At 41.8% G+C, this 14,692-nt stretch overlaps 1 protein-coding gene across 1 annotated transcript; it reads right to left on the bottom strand.

Annotated features, from left to right (window-relative positions):
- Positions 1–4,891: 4,891 nt before the first annotated feature.
- On the bottom strand, positions 4,892–14,188 carry LOC147018859 (uncharacterized). Its single transcript, XM_085898956.1, has 4 exons — positions 13,950–14,188; positions 11,514–11,626; positions 11,033–11,147; positions 4,892–5,483 (listed from the first exon to the last, which is right to left on the bottom strand). Exons 1-4 carry the CDS (start codon positions 14,026–14,028, stop codon positions 5,278–5,280), a joined length of 513 nt encoding a protein of 170 aa, XP_085755082.1. The 5' UTR covers positions 14,029–14,188; the 3' UTR covers positions 4,892–5,277.
- Positions 14,189–14,692: the final 504 nt, after the last annotated feature.

Genomic DNA, 14,692 nt, shown 5'->3' with positions numbered 1-14,692 from the left:
TCCCTCTTCTCCCTCTTTTCCCTCTTCTCCTCTTCTCTTTCTCTCTCCACTTTTCTTTCTCCTCTTCTCTCTTCTTTCTCCTCTTTTCTTTCTCCTCTTCTCTTCTCTCTTCTTTCTCCTCTTCTCTTCTCTCTTCTTTCTCCTCTTCTCTTCTCTCTTCTTTCTCCTCTTCTCCTCTCTTTCTCTCTTCTCTCTCTCTCTTCTCTTTCTCTCTTCTCTCTCTCTCTTCTCCTCTTCTCCTCTTCTCTTTCTCTCTCCACTTTTCTTTCTCCTCTTCCCTCTTCTTTCTGCTCTTTTCTTTCTCCTCTTCTCTTCTCTCTTCTCTTCTCTCTTCTTTCTCCTCTTCTCTTCTCTCTTCTTTCTCCTCTTCTCTTCTCTCTTCTTTCTCCTCTTCTCTTCTTTCTCCTCTTCTCTCTCTTCTCTCTCTTCTCTTTCTCTCTTCTCTTCTCTCTCTTCTCTCTCTTCTCTTCTCTCTTCTTTCTCCTCTTCTCTTCTCTCTTCTTTCTCCTCTTCTCTTCTCTCTTCTTTCTCCTCTTCTCTTCTCTCTTCTTTCTCCTCTTCTCTTCTCTCTTCTTTCTCCTCTTCTCTTTTCTCTTCTTTCTCCTCTTCTCTTCTCTCTCTTTCTCTCTCTTTCTCTCTCTCTCTCTCTCTCTCTCTCTCTCTCTCTCTCTCTCTCTCTCTCTCTCTCTCTCTCTCTCTCTCTCTCTCTCTCTCTCTCTCTCTCTCTCTCTCTCTCTCTCTCTCTCTCTCTCTCTCTCTCTCTCTCTCTCTCTCTCTCTCTCTCTCGTCTCTTTTCTGTCCCCTCTCTCTTTTCTCTCTATCTCTCGTCTCTTTTCTGTCCCCTCTCTCTTTTCTCTCTATCTTTGGATATGTCTGGACGGGAGTTTGTCTCCGGATTGTGTTTATCGTATGACCAGAAGAAAATGGATTTCAGACATTATTTTGTTTCCGTCTTTACTTTTATTCTATGCAGAATCATTTTGATGAAACCGTATGAATCATAATTAATGCTCCACCGCATGTCTGCCTTGCCTTCCCCCACCCCTCCTCCTCCCTCCTCTCTACTTTCCCCTCCACCTATTCACTCTCCCTGCTCTCCCTCTCCCCCCCTCTTTTTCTCTCTCCCCCCCTTTAGTAAGACCGTCAGTGAAGTGATGGGTGGTATTTGTTTGTGTGTATTGATTAGAGTGACCTCTCTGAGTCTGGGAGGTCGGTGGTTTCACTCCATATGAGTCATATCAACGATTTTGGAAAATGGTACCTGTTGCCTCCAAGCATGATGCTCAGCAGTTGAAAGGACAGAGCGCTGACAATGCCTTGAAAGCAATGGTAACATCCAGTTTAACCCTTGTTAAGAAACTGTTTTGGCCATACTTGAACCTGCCTTCGCTCAGAATACGAAAACAGTAGTACCATTTCAGGAACTTTAACGCAGGCAGAGGTCATTAGATCCACCAAAGCCTGTGCTGTGGTTGTTTGCACATGCTCTATCCTTTTGGAAATGTCAAGCAATGAAGCAGGCAGCATGTACAAGTCTTTTATGACTCAAGCAGGAACAGCCGACTCCCCAGATTTAGAGCAGATGCTCCACCAACGATGCCACCAAGTCTGGATGATATAAGTTTGAGTTAGCATAAATAAAGATCTCTTGGTCTGTGTTTTTCAGTTGTACAGGATCATACAGAGGTCGTACAGTACATTTGCCTTTTAGCTCTCTCATATGAGTTCAATTCCAAACCCTGCTATTAAAATTGTTTTCTTTGTCCTTTTCTATGCAAGGCATCGTATAGCAAGCCTGTTGTTGGCTGAGTGGTAAGGGTGGCTAGTTTAAGACCTGAGGGTCCTGAGTTGGAACCCCTTTTATGCCATCACATAACACCTGGTGGGTTGAATCAGCTTGTCATCCTTCCAAGGTCGGAAAATGAGTTCTAACTTATTGCCAAGAATGAGCCATTTGAGTATTCTGCATTGGAGTGACGACCCCTTTCGGATTTTGCTCCCTCGCCAATGGAAAACTGCCTCTGCAACTGTGTGTCCGAAGACGCAAAAGGAGCATCCCTTCTTCCTCTTCATTGTTATCAAGTGCGCTCTTTCTCTTGTGGATATTGAGCTGAGTGTCCCATCTGCCAGAATTCTTTGTGTACGTTAAATATCCCATGGCAGGGGCATAGATCCTGGTGGGGGGGGGGGGAGGTGGATGGGGGGCAGGGTGGGCATTCTCCCCACCAATCACAAAAAGTTGGGGCGAAGATATTTTATTGTTACAGATCTGGAAACCATATGCATTCAACACACAGATGTCCCAAGAGTCAGCTATTCTGTTAAGTACATGTGAGACAGGTCCCTTCCTTTTGTCTAGTGGGGAATCAAAGGTGTGCGTTGCAATGTCCTTTTAGGTTGGTTATTAAATCTTTACATCCAACGAACATCCACCAACCATCCCATCCCCCATCACAATCCACTGTCCACCTGCGTATCTGGAGCCTCGTGTTTCGAGGCAAAATCTTTGTGAAGTACCTTTTTGGGCGAGTCCGCATGTGTGGAGTGGGCGGGCTTCCCGGTATGGCCGAAACCTTACCCAGAAAGGGCGGACCCATGGAAGCCCCGTCCAATCGGGGCGAACAGTGACGTCAGCTTCACCAAGGCCCCTCCCCGCCGAGGAGATCTATAAAATTACGTGTGGGGTTGTGAGGAGGGTCTTGGTTGTTGGGTTGCGCTGGAGTTCAGAGGGTTGCGAGGAGTGCTGTTTGTGAGGAGCGTTGCCGTGAGAGTCGTGGTGTTCATACAGTGCTTGCAGTGAAAGGCTTGGAGTTCGTGAAGCAACCCTGAGAGCGGAGAGCGTTGGGCCCTGATCCTCGGACTCCGCTCAACTCGACCCGGGCTCCTTCGCAGACACGGTCTCCACACGTGTGGCCGTGGACTGAGCCGCATGACCATTAACAGGTGCCGCACCACGGAGCACCCCTTCCCTCCAACGTGCAGGTACCCCGCCGAACCGTGACCCCAGCTCGTCTCTCTCCCTGAACATGGGGGTCCAATAAAAATCTGGGTTTCTTATCATCTGAGTGTGTGGGCCCATCTAATAAGTAGAACTGTTAAGTGTTTTCCATCATTGTAAATTCTTGCTTGCATATCCGTGATAAGTCTTGCTCTGTGTCTTCTTTATTGGAAATAAATTATTGTAGAAATGTTCCCAGTTAGTTTCCGTCCTTTCTTTCATTGGTCCAGCATGGTTTGGATCTGAGTTTTAGCCGGTTTTTTTTATACCCGATAATCCATTCATCCTCGCCGGCACGGCTTTGGCAGTTCCGCTCGACTGCACCCAAACCGGAGTTGGTAGTCGGTAGTTGGAAATCTACCACAGTCGGTGGAGTGACCCGGTTCGAGTAAGACGTGACGAGGGCATGGTTACCTGGTAGTCTAAATCGCATAGTTGATTAGGGTTAATTGGTTCTAGACAAAAAGACCCTACGCTACGTGGTTGAGATATTGGCATCCACGGTTGGTTCAGCGACCCGCCGGCTTACGGAGTTATCCAAGAGCGACGGCCTACAATTCCGGAGAGTCCGATGGGAATCGACGTAACTTTCCCCACCTTGTGGTCGTTCTCACCACCGGACCCCCGGCCCGCAACTATATATATATATATATATCAGTAAATGTATGACTAGCCCGAACCCTAACTGAATAATGCATGATTTCCAGCATGGAAATACAAATTGAGCAACCCTGATGGCACCCTATCAGCTTGCATCCAATGTATACATGCACACCAGGCCTAAGCACACCAGCGTAAGTTTACTTCTGCAAGTCATTAAGTGCGTTTTTCATTTTTTACGGTTGGATGCACTTACTCGTGATTTTTGGTTCCTCAGTGTAACACTGAGTATCTGAGGCAGCACTTGTTCATCTGGTTTCAGCTCATCTGCACTTGAACCTTTCATCGAATTCAAACTATTCTGGGGTAATACATGTGACAGCACAGCATACAGTAAATCCCCATGTAAAAGGCAAACCTTTTTTCCAAGAAAATGAGGGGGAAATAAGGGGTTTGTGGCGTGCGTCTTGTACACAGGGACTTGTCCTTGAGGTGTGTCAGTTGCGATTTCCACCCTGTAACAGCAGGAAGCCGCAGCTTGAGTTCCCATAGCGATACCAGTCCAGTGTGCAGCATCAGCATCACAGAGTGACTTTGTGTTCATTTTAATCAGCTCATTTAAGTAAGATTAAGCTGTAATATAACATGCAAGAACGTGGTTTTAAAAAAAACAAAAAAAACAGGTGTGCCGACAATCTCGTCCCCCCCCACACCTCCCCCAAAAAAGACAGGCTAAAAAAACCAAAAACACAGGTACGCCGACAATCTCACCCCCTCAAATCTCCAGAAGGATCGACCCCCCTTACCCCATGGTGCTTTTTGCAGAGTAGGTGAGTTATTGTCGGCGAACCTCCTGCTCAAAACAGCTTCAGTCAATTGATCGGCATGGCTGGCAAGGGGTTTCGTGAAAAAATTTGGCCAAAAACCCACTCCATAATAAGATGAGAATATTTGGGGCTGTTCATAGTGTTGTGTTTTTTCAGGCAATTCGTACTGAAAGTTCTTCAAAAGCTCATGAGTTTGCTGTTTGCTTTCCAGCAATTACAAATACATCTCTGAATGACATCACCATGACAGCTGTTTCAGCTTTTGCCTTTTCTTGTTTCTGGAAAAGAGAACCTCTTCACACAGAACTTCCTGAACGTTTAATGGAGACAATAAGGTTTTGGAATGCACCAACATTGAAATATACCCAGATAGATATATTAAGAAATTGGTTTTATTGGATATCTAATGCAGTATTAGGTGTTTATGTGGTCCAAAAAGAAAAGACAAACTCGATCTGCACAGACGTAGCAAGGAAATACCATCTTTACTCAAAAGTTTGTGCATTTTGCACGGATTCATATTCAGCAAAATATAGTACTGGTAACTATCAATTGCAATGCTGTCACAATCAGTCCGACACTTTTACTAAATAAAATATCATTAACCACTTTTTTTAATGGACGAATATTTTTCAGCATAATGACAAGTTCAGGTACGAAGCAATTCTTCTCACTACCTTGCCTTCAAACACAGAAATGCTACCTTTTACACCATATTTGTCGATCCTTCATCATTCATTGCGGAGCTAAATACAACATTAACTTGTCAATTTTACAATTATACACAAACAATAAGAGAAAGCAATAATCAAATTATAGTTTTGTGATTTGAGATTGCTCTTTTGATTTTGATTAAAATTCTTTGCCGCAATGGTAATAGGGGTTAAAGCAATGATTTTTCACACAATTTTCATCTTCTATTGGTGTTTTCATAACAGCTTTTTTCACCGTCCTCCAAAGTTTATTGATGTGCATCTCCGATTTGTGTCTCTCTTTCTCACATGTGTCCCTGAAGTAATCCACTTTCAATCCACTTATGAAGGACGTATGATGACTTTCTGTGGTCACATGGAAATGCAGATTGGCGTGTGCATTACTTATTTTACACATTGACAGGGTCATTAAGTCAATAGGATATAAATATAATGGGCATTAATTTAGCACGAAGTACATGATGTGAAAATAAATGATTCATAAAATAATGTAAAAGAAAAAGAAATCAAGTGTAGCTTGGAAAAGACATCTGCAATCCTTACTATAATTCGCGGACCAGTGTTTGTGTTTGTTTGTGTTTGTCACGCTACTCCTCCTACCTACAGTTCTGGGCTAATTACATTTACTACATCGGATCAGCACGAACACAATTAGTGTATAGGGGTGTTTTTATATTTGCCTGTGATCTGTGGGGTGGGGGAGGGGGATGCAAATTCTCTTTGTAAATGTGTATCATGTAGCACCACCTCCAGGTGGGGGAGGGTATTATAAGTCTCCACCATTTACAGTGTAGTATTCCTGTCCCCATGTTTCCAGTGCAGTGAGGTCTTTTGAATTATAATCAGTTGGTATGTTTTTAATTCATGTACATAACCTGGGTTTTTTATTTTTTGCCTAAACAGACCTGTCAATTGCCTATACACCACCCAAATGAAGGTATGCATCAGAAGAACGTGCTGCATGCTTGGAACAAGATCACCCGTAGGGCGAGTACTCTGCCAGTAGGATGAAAACGGAGTCCAACCAAAGCATTTATCAAGTGGATATAGGCCCATGTCTGATATTTTGACCATAGCTTGAGTGGTCTTCAAATAGGAACGACAGTATGTATGAGATTCACCAAGGTCCTCTACAGGCCAGTAGATTTATTAGCAGCTTGTCGAGGTACCCCAACCTTGTGCGGATGGGCAAGAGGATTCCAACGGTATGCAATATGATGGGGTTACTACTGGTGGGGCAGATTCTATCGATGGACAGAAAGACAGACAGACGGAAAATACAACTTTACCAGTGGGACACCTGGAGGAAACCCATGGGCACAGACATGACATTTGCACACATTGAGTTAGATGCTGCACATAGTCTTCCAAAATGGGTACTGGCAATTCATCAGATCAAGAAATGATGTTATGTACACAATTTATTTACTTCACATTATATGTGAATACATCATATGTGAATAGTGGACTTTGCCCTTGGAGCAACAAAGTGCAAATCCATTCCCTTTTCCTGTTGATTAATTTGTGAAATGTTTCACAGAACAGCACATGCATGGTGAGGTCATAGGACCCCAATTATACTCTTGGACGATACTGTATTATTAGATACCTTGTCCAGATTCTTAACGGCTGCTGTTTTACATGTTTGCTGAGAATTCATTACCCTCCAAAGTCTTCGTTGCTCGGCATCCTGTGCAAGTCTGTGTTGAAGTTGATCAACCGTCTAATTATCCTGCCTCATTATTTTTACCTCCAGAACCAAAGGAGGATGGAGGTAATGTTTTCACCCCTGTCTGTCTGTATTTGTTACTTGGCAAAAAGATTTTTGCCAAGTATTTTGATCGCTTCCATTTGTTTGCCTGTCTGCTCACCTTTCATCACCTACAGGTCACAATTTTAAACCGATCATCACGAAACCACCAAATGGTGGAGTTGGTGATCCAACAGAATCCTATTTATTTTTGAGGTTAAAAGGTCATCATAGACCAAAGGTCAACAACTTCTGATTTCTAAAATCCTCAATTTTCATCTGATTGAATTCAAATTTGAAGATGATTTGCATATCAGGTCACTGAATTCAACCACCAACTATGTTTGAGGTCAACATCGGCCAAAAGGTCAACATAGGCAAAATTTCTAAAATTGGCAATTTTCATCTGATTGACTTGAAATTTGAAGAGGATTTACATATTAAGTTACTGAATTCAACCACCGATTACTTTTGAGGTCAGCATATGCCAAAAGGTCAACATAAGGCAAAGGTCAACAACTTAGGTGCTATTTCTAAAATCCTCAATTTTCATCTGATTAACTTGAAATTTGAACAGGATTTGCATTTCAGGCCAATTAATTCAACCACCAATTATTTTAAGGACAAAAGGTAAATGCCCTGATTTCTAAAATTGAGAGATTGGGCCAAAAACTATGTATCATGATTTCTCAAAAAGTTGCGGATGAATTATGACAAAACTTGGTGGATGAGTTGATGAGGTGACAAGAACAAGTGGATTAGATTTTGGTTCAGATTCAGCCCATCAGTGGGATACAAAACATAAACTGTTCAGCCTGGCAGAGATATGTGCTCCACTGAGTGCCATTCTACTTTGTTCTGTTTTGTCAAGTGTTTTCTATGAGTGATTTTAAAAATTATTATTATTTGTTTGTTTGTTTGTGAACAGGATATTTCAAAAAGTAGTGGACGGATTCAGACGAAATCTGGTGGAGTTTGGGTCTGTGACAAGGACAAAACGATTATATTTTGGTGAAGATCTGAATCCGGATCTGGATCTGAGAATTCATGAAGTGATTTTTCACCATTGAGAGATTGGGGTAAAATTACATATAGCACAATATCTCAAAAAGTCATGGACAGATTCAGACAAAACTTGGTGGATGAGTTGGTTAGGTGACAAGAACAAGCAAATTAAATTTTTGTTTCAGGTCCGAATCCTTATCCGGCCTATCAGTGGGATACAAAAGAGTAAACTAATCAGCTTGGCGGGGGTATGCGCTCTACCGAGTGCCCTTATCGTTACTTATGTAACACACGCACTTGAAGTTCAAGGTGGAGTAAAACAAGAAGTTGGACTGATCAGAGTCAGAGATGTACTGTACATGAGTAGACATTTAAGAGAGGACTATGTTGGTTCTCCCTCATAATGACCCTCATGAGCTCCTTTCCAAAAAGATGACATTTAACTGGATTAAAGTATGTTCCAGATATTGAACCAGTTTTTGATATGTTAGAGGCCTGTTGTGAGGTATGCAGTCATTGCCACTTTGTTGATGGGATGGGAAACTGTTCAACATGTGGAGACATCGACAAAATGACAACAATAAAATGTTGTAAGAATTAGAACAGCACTCGGTAGAGCACATACCTCCGCTAGGCTGAACAAGTTACGTTTTGTATCCCACTGATTGGCCAGATCTGGATCCGGACCTGAACCAAAATCTAATCGGCTTGTTCTTGTCACGTAACCAACTCGTCCACCAAGTTTTGTTATAAATCGTCCATAACGTTTTGAGATATCATGATATATATCGTTTTTGGCCCCATCTTTCAGTGATGAATCACTTCAAAAACATTTTTAATTCTCGTATCTGGATTGGGATATTCATCAAAATCGAATCAATTCATCCTTGTCACCCACCCAACCTGTCCAGCAAGTTTTGGCTGAATATGTCCATAACGTTTTGAGATCTGCTCACAGACAGACAGACAAACAAACAAATAGGTGAAAACATAACAGACAAAGAAAAAGGCAGGTCATTAATGAAAACCAAGAAGATAACTGGGAGCATGCAATGGGGCATGCCATGGAGCCCTTGATAAGGAGACAACAAGAGGTACATGTTGTTTGCATTCACGAAGTAATTGTTATCCAACCACACATGAAAGCAGCCTTTAATGCCACAGGCAAAGAGCCTGATGAGGAGAATCATGTGTCAGAATGTGTGGAAGGGATAGGATACATCCAGTCACAACACCCCCCTACTGTTTCAAATTCACGATAGCTATCCAATGTGAGATTGGGAGAAGCAGAGTGTCCAGACTCATGTGGCCTAGTGTAAAATAAATTGCTCATCAGTGATTATACCACGGGAGAAAATAGTAATTTGATGCCAGCAGTGATTAAGCTTCCATTGCTTGACTTGTAGGAATCAGACTGACAAGCCCATAGTTGAACATATATGTGATTTCATCTTATTTCGAAGTGTGGTGACGTTTGTCATCTTCTAATCAAATGGTGACTACCAATGTGAGAGGCACATAACTAACTTCTTCAATAAATTCTCATCGAAACTTCCCTTAAATTGGCAAAACAAGAATTTAGACCTGTCTAGTTTATTATCAAAAATTGACAAATTTTAGGCAGATCGCTTATTCATTGCAACTTCATTGCTCCACCTCCGAAGGGAGACAGGTTATGTATTCATACCTGTTTGGTTGTTTGTGAGCAGGATATCTTTAAAAAAAATTATGGACGGATTTGGATGAAATTTGGTGGACAGGTTGGGCGTGTGACACGGCCGAATTTATTTGATTTTGGTGAAGATCCGGATACAATAGTTATTTAAGTGATACTTCACCATTGAGAGATGGGGCAAAAAACGGTATACAGTAGAGTACAATATCTCAAAAAGTTGTGGATGGGTTATGACAAAACTTGGTGGACGAGTTGGGTAGGTGACAAGAACAAGCCAATTGCATTTTGGTTCAGGTCCAGATGCAGATCCTGCCTATCAGTGTGATCCAAACGGTAAACTGTTCATTATGGCGGAGGTATGTATGCGCTCTACCGAGTTTCGTGCTAGCTATCAATGTAATTCTCTTCTCTGCTGTGGCATTGGAGGCTGGAGTGCCCCAATACATCAACTTCGGTCCAGTAATGTTTCTAATTCAGTATTGTTAAGTATGATTAACAAGGGAAGAAAAGTTGTTCTTTCAGTGTAAAATTAATGGAGTCTATGACATGATGGCAACTTTTACAATCACGGAAAGGGATGGAGGATGACTTGAGATGATTGTGTACTGCAAACCTGAAACCATGGAGGGAAGTGTGTGATTGAACTGCCTCTGGAAGGCAATTCTGCAAACAGCAGAAAAGAGGATCAAAAGAGCAGAGATGTGTGGGAAGCCTAGATTGCAGGAGCTTACCCAGAAGAAGGTTCGTGGAAGAATGTGTACATCATGGAGGAAATGAGCGAACAGAGGGAGCAGTGGAAGCCAATGACATGTCTGCAACAAACCTTGTGCTTCGGCTTTATCACAGGAGTTGTCAATAATGTTGAGAGCTTTCAATGAGGCAAAATGCATGAACAACTAGAATGGCCACTTGGTATAGTGCATACCTCCACCAGGCTGATTAATTTACCATTTGTATCCTGCTGATAGGACGGATCTGGATTCGGACCTCAACTATAATCTAAACAGCTTGTTCTTGTCACCTATCCAACTCATCCACCAAATTTCGTCCGAATCCATCCATAATTTTTTCAGATATCGTGCTATACTGTGTATATCGTTTAGCCTGATCACTGAATGGTAAAGAAGCACTTAAAAAATTCTAGTATCCGGATCCAGACTCGGATCTTCACCAAAATCGAATAAATTCTTGTTACATATCCAACCTGTCCTCCAAGTTTCATCTGAGTCCTTCCACAACTTTTTCAGAAATCCTGTTCACAAACAGACAAACAAACAAACAAACAGACAAACAGATAGGGGTGAAAACATAACCTCCATGTACATTCGGTGGTGGAGTTAACACTGGATGCCCATTGCTTATATGGTCAGCCCAGGAAAGGTCAGTAGCCTAACATGAGACTGACGAATTTAACTAACTACATGAAAGTCACCTTTTTCATAAGGGTATTGTAAAGAGACTCACCAATGCATTCTGCTAGACGGTTTCCACCAATGTACTGCGTTGTCCATTCATAGTCGTTAGCTGGTCCACACTTTTCAAAGGGTCGTGATCGTCTCAGGAAAGCAAAATCATAGTGCTGAGGACGCATTGACCATGATGACATACCCTCAAGTTAGTAAATTGATATGAAGGTTCATCGTCTTAAAATTCCAATTTCAGACTGGTAAGTGTTTGTTGACAATATGCATTTTTTTTTTTTCGAAACAATGACGAAGGCTCATGGAGGAGCCTATGTGTGCATTAAATATAGAACAACTAGGCATTTTTACCCATCGCTTTGCTAATGGATATTATCAAAAGACAACATATTATACTTCACAAACATTCCACTCTATTCACTCTATCACTTGCCCGAGGTAATCTTCCATCTGCTTGGAAGTCAGTTCACATCACCTTCATCAACCATCCTTGTTGCTTTTACAGTGCCTGTAGATAGACTGACCTTGTTGCACATGGGCTTGCAGTATCGCGTCTTGTTCACAGTAATGCAGATAATTCCTCCATTGTGTGGTATTAGAGGAGCTGTGCAGTTCTCGCATTGCCAAACATAAGTACCTAGCAAGTCAACATATGGAAGGATTAGCATGTTGCAGCACACGGTAGTTCATTTTAAAGATGGGCATAATCAGCAAGATGGGTTAAAGAGCCTTTATCAGTTCCACTATTCCCTGTAGAGTATGCACAACGAACACAGCAGGTATTTACACATCTTCATATGAAAATGAAATATAAAAATGAGTAAACTCTGTTCTGTCTGGCAGGATGGTGCAGAGGTTCATATATTTCCTTTAAGCTGCATAGCTTTGGTTCGATTCCTGGGCTGACTATAAACGGTCGTAATGGTTTTTCACCTGCAGGGTGTTGTATCTCAAAGTGTGCCATCTCTTATCTGGGCATCCCATCTGCTAGTTTTAGTTGATGGAGGTTAAAAATATCACATGGTGTATTTCAGGAAGAGTAGGTAAAGTCTGGCTGGTAATCTGAACACATTACAAATTCCTAACATCTTCAATGAAACGTCAAGCCTGACCAACCACCTCTTGAGAGACTGGCCAAATGTACATGCTCTTTAACCGCCAAGGCCAACCTACTTGGTCAGTTTGCAAAGACACTGCATCAGTGGCATAGCCTCACCTCATTGATGATTCAAGCAGCGGGCTAAATACATCAATGAATCCGAGTCCAACATACTTTTCATAAATAAATTGTCAGTTATGTAATCCACTTGAGTACGTTTCTCAGGTTCGCAACACCTGGATGCTGGTTTGCATCCTTTTTTGGAGGTGTATGTCGATGCAGCACCAAGGGGATATATATATATCACAAGATTAGGACAGCAATTTAGTATTTGACAAGGGAACCATCACTAAAGATCCTTTTCTTTTCGAAAGTTACTCCAGGATATTTTATGTTCATAAGATAATGCCTGCAGACAGGACAGCTGGCTTAATGTCCATCACATTTGAAGGATGGTACACTCATTGATTCAACAGCCTGCCTGCAAAGCACCAGCAGAACATTTTGTACAGTGACTGTTGACCTGGGAAACAAACACGAGAATATCCATCTTATATCAAGTACATTTATCAGTTTGAAGAAACTCGACAGGGTCTGCAAGTGGCACCACGATTTTGTATCGTGGCCATGTTGGATGTCACAGAGGAGAGGCCGATTAGGTGGAAAAAAAATAACACATTAGAAACGGATTTGGTGGAAACGATACATGTTCGCGATCACAATGTGCTGACGACTCTTATGAACTGGACCAAAAACTTCATACCCCAATCAAAACCTGCCTTTGGAATAACTTCAAATCATCCATCGGACAATGCCTTTTCGGGGTTCATCGCACAAGGACTATTCATGGAACATATAATTTTTTAAGGAATAGTTTTTAGCCCTATCTCTAAATCGTGAAGAAGCCCTTAAAAAATAATTATTATCGGATGGATGGATCTCCACCAAAATCTCATCATTTCGTCCTTGTCACACACTCAACCTGTCCATAACTTTTTGAGATATCGTGCAATATATTGTTGTTTGCCCTATTTCTCAATGGTGAAGAATCACTGAAGAAATTCTAGTATCCGAATCCAGATCTTCACCAAAATCGAATCAATTTGTCCTTGTCATACACCCAAACTGTCCACCAGGTTTCGTCCAAATCCATCCACAACTCGGAGATGTCCTGCTCACAGACAAACAAACAGACAGACAAACATACCGACGAAAACATAACATCTGTCCACCTTCGGTGATGGAGGTAATATAAACTACACTGTGTATTTTCAGGCAAGGTGTGTCCACCAAAGTATACGCACACACACACACACACACACACACACACACACACACACACACACACACACACACACACACACACACACACACACACACACACACACACGGAATAGTCAAGTCAATTTATTTTTTGCGGAGCCAAAAACCGAGTGAGATTTGACCTTTTGTGATGTTAAACTGAGAATATGCACGAGGAAATAGCCATCACTCAAACTCGACATTAATACACTCCTCGATGGGTCGAGTGATGGAAGATACGTCGGCGATGAGCTAAAAGGATCATAATGTAGTGGACCAGAATGTGGAATGACAAGATGGGGGTTGGGGAGGATTGTAGCTGAGACAAGTGAAGTGTCTGTAAAAAGGCCACCAAAACTACACGTCACTCATCATTCGCAGGTGAAGACCAATCTGTGGTCGTGGTCGAAACATCAGACCTGAAACATCAGACTTGAAACCAGCATGATAAATTCATTGAGTTTGGATGTCCCTTCAGGTTCGTAAAATAAATACATTTTATCAGCTCCACCAGATTCTATCTAAGTTTAAAACATTACTCGTACATAAATGTGCTTACTTTTATTGGCTTCTTCACCACCACCAACATTCATCATCCCCATCACCAACAAAGCGCACAGGCATTGTGAAAACTTCATTGCAAATTCCAAAGAGATTGGATTGACTGTATCAATTTAAGAACAAACTTTAACGCTCGAACGCCGCTGTAAGTTTAGCGCAAACGTTCACTCCTCTCGTGAGATAAGAACCATATATATATATATACGTAAAAATTATCTGGGTTTAACCCCATCCTGAATCCCGCCCCTTCGCCTTTCTTTTGAATCTTCCACGCAACAACACATTTCCCAGCAACATAATATAAATGATTGATACTCCCGAGTTTGAGTCATTTTGGGAAACTTTAAATTTATGAAACAATCCGCCTGATGAAATCGACATCGTTGAGTTGCCTAACAATGGCAAAGGCAGCTGACCCTCGTGCATTATTAACGTGTGAAGCAATGTTGTCTAAAGACGACCTCAGGGAGAAACATGTTTGGGGTGATTTTAAAACATCAGATAAAAAAAAGAGTAAACAGAATATCTCAACTTGTACGGGAAAGGTGACTGAAAGTTTAATGGTGACTTTTCGTTTTTAAGAACTTCTTGATTGTACCTCGTATATCAATTTGGAGGACATTTAGATATCGTTCGAAATTGAAAAACTGTCGATGAATACAAGAGAAATGAATGCCGATGAAATGAATTCAAGGATGCAAGAGAACAAAAGGAACAGAAAAGAGAGGGGGGAAATGCCAA

This window comes from Eptatretus burgeri, chromosome 10 (assembly GCF_056783735.1).
Source record: "Eptatretus burgeri isolate ZD-2024b chromosome 10, Ebu_testis_v1, whole genome shotgun sequence".
Classification (NCBI taxonomy): domain Eukaryota; kingdom Metazoa; phylum Chordata; class Myxini; order Myxiniformes; family Myxinidae; genus Eptatretus; species Eptatretus burgeri.
Note: the sequence above shows the minus strand (reverse complement) of the source record. Positions and strands in the feature narration are given on the sequence as shown.

Coding starts and splice junctions, on each gene's coding strand:
- LOC147018859 (XM_085898956.1), bottom strand. CDS start 14,028: ATGAAGTTTTCACAATGCCTGTGCGCTTTGTTGGTGATGGGGATGATG. Junction 11,148..11,513: donor GCAAGCCCATGTGCAACAAG/GTCAGTCTATCT, acceptor ATGCGTCCTCAG/CACTATGATTTTGCTTTCCT. Junction 5,484..11,032: donor CCGTCTAGCAGAATGCATTG/GTGAGTCTCTTT, acceptor ATGTGACCACAG/AAAGTCATCATACGTCCTTC.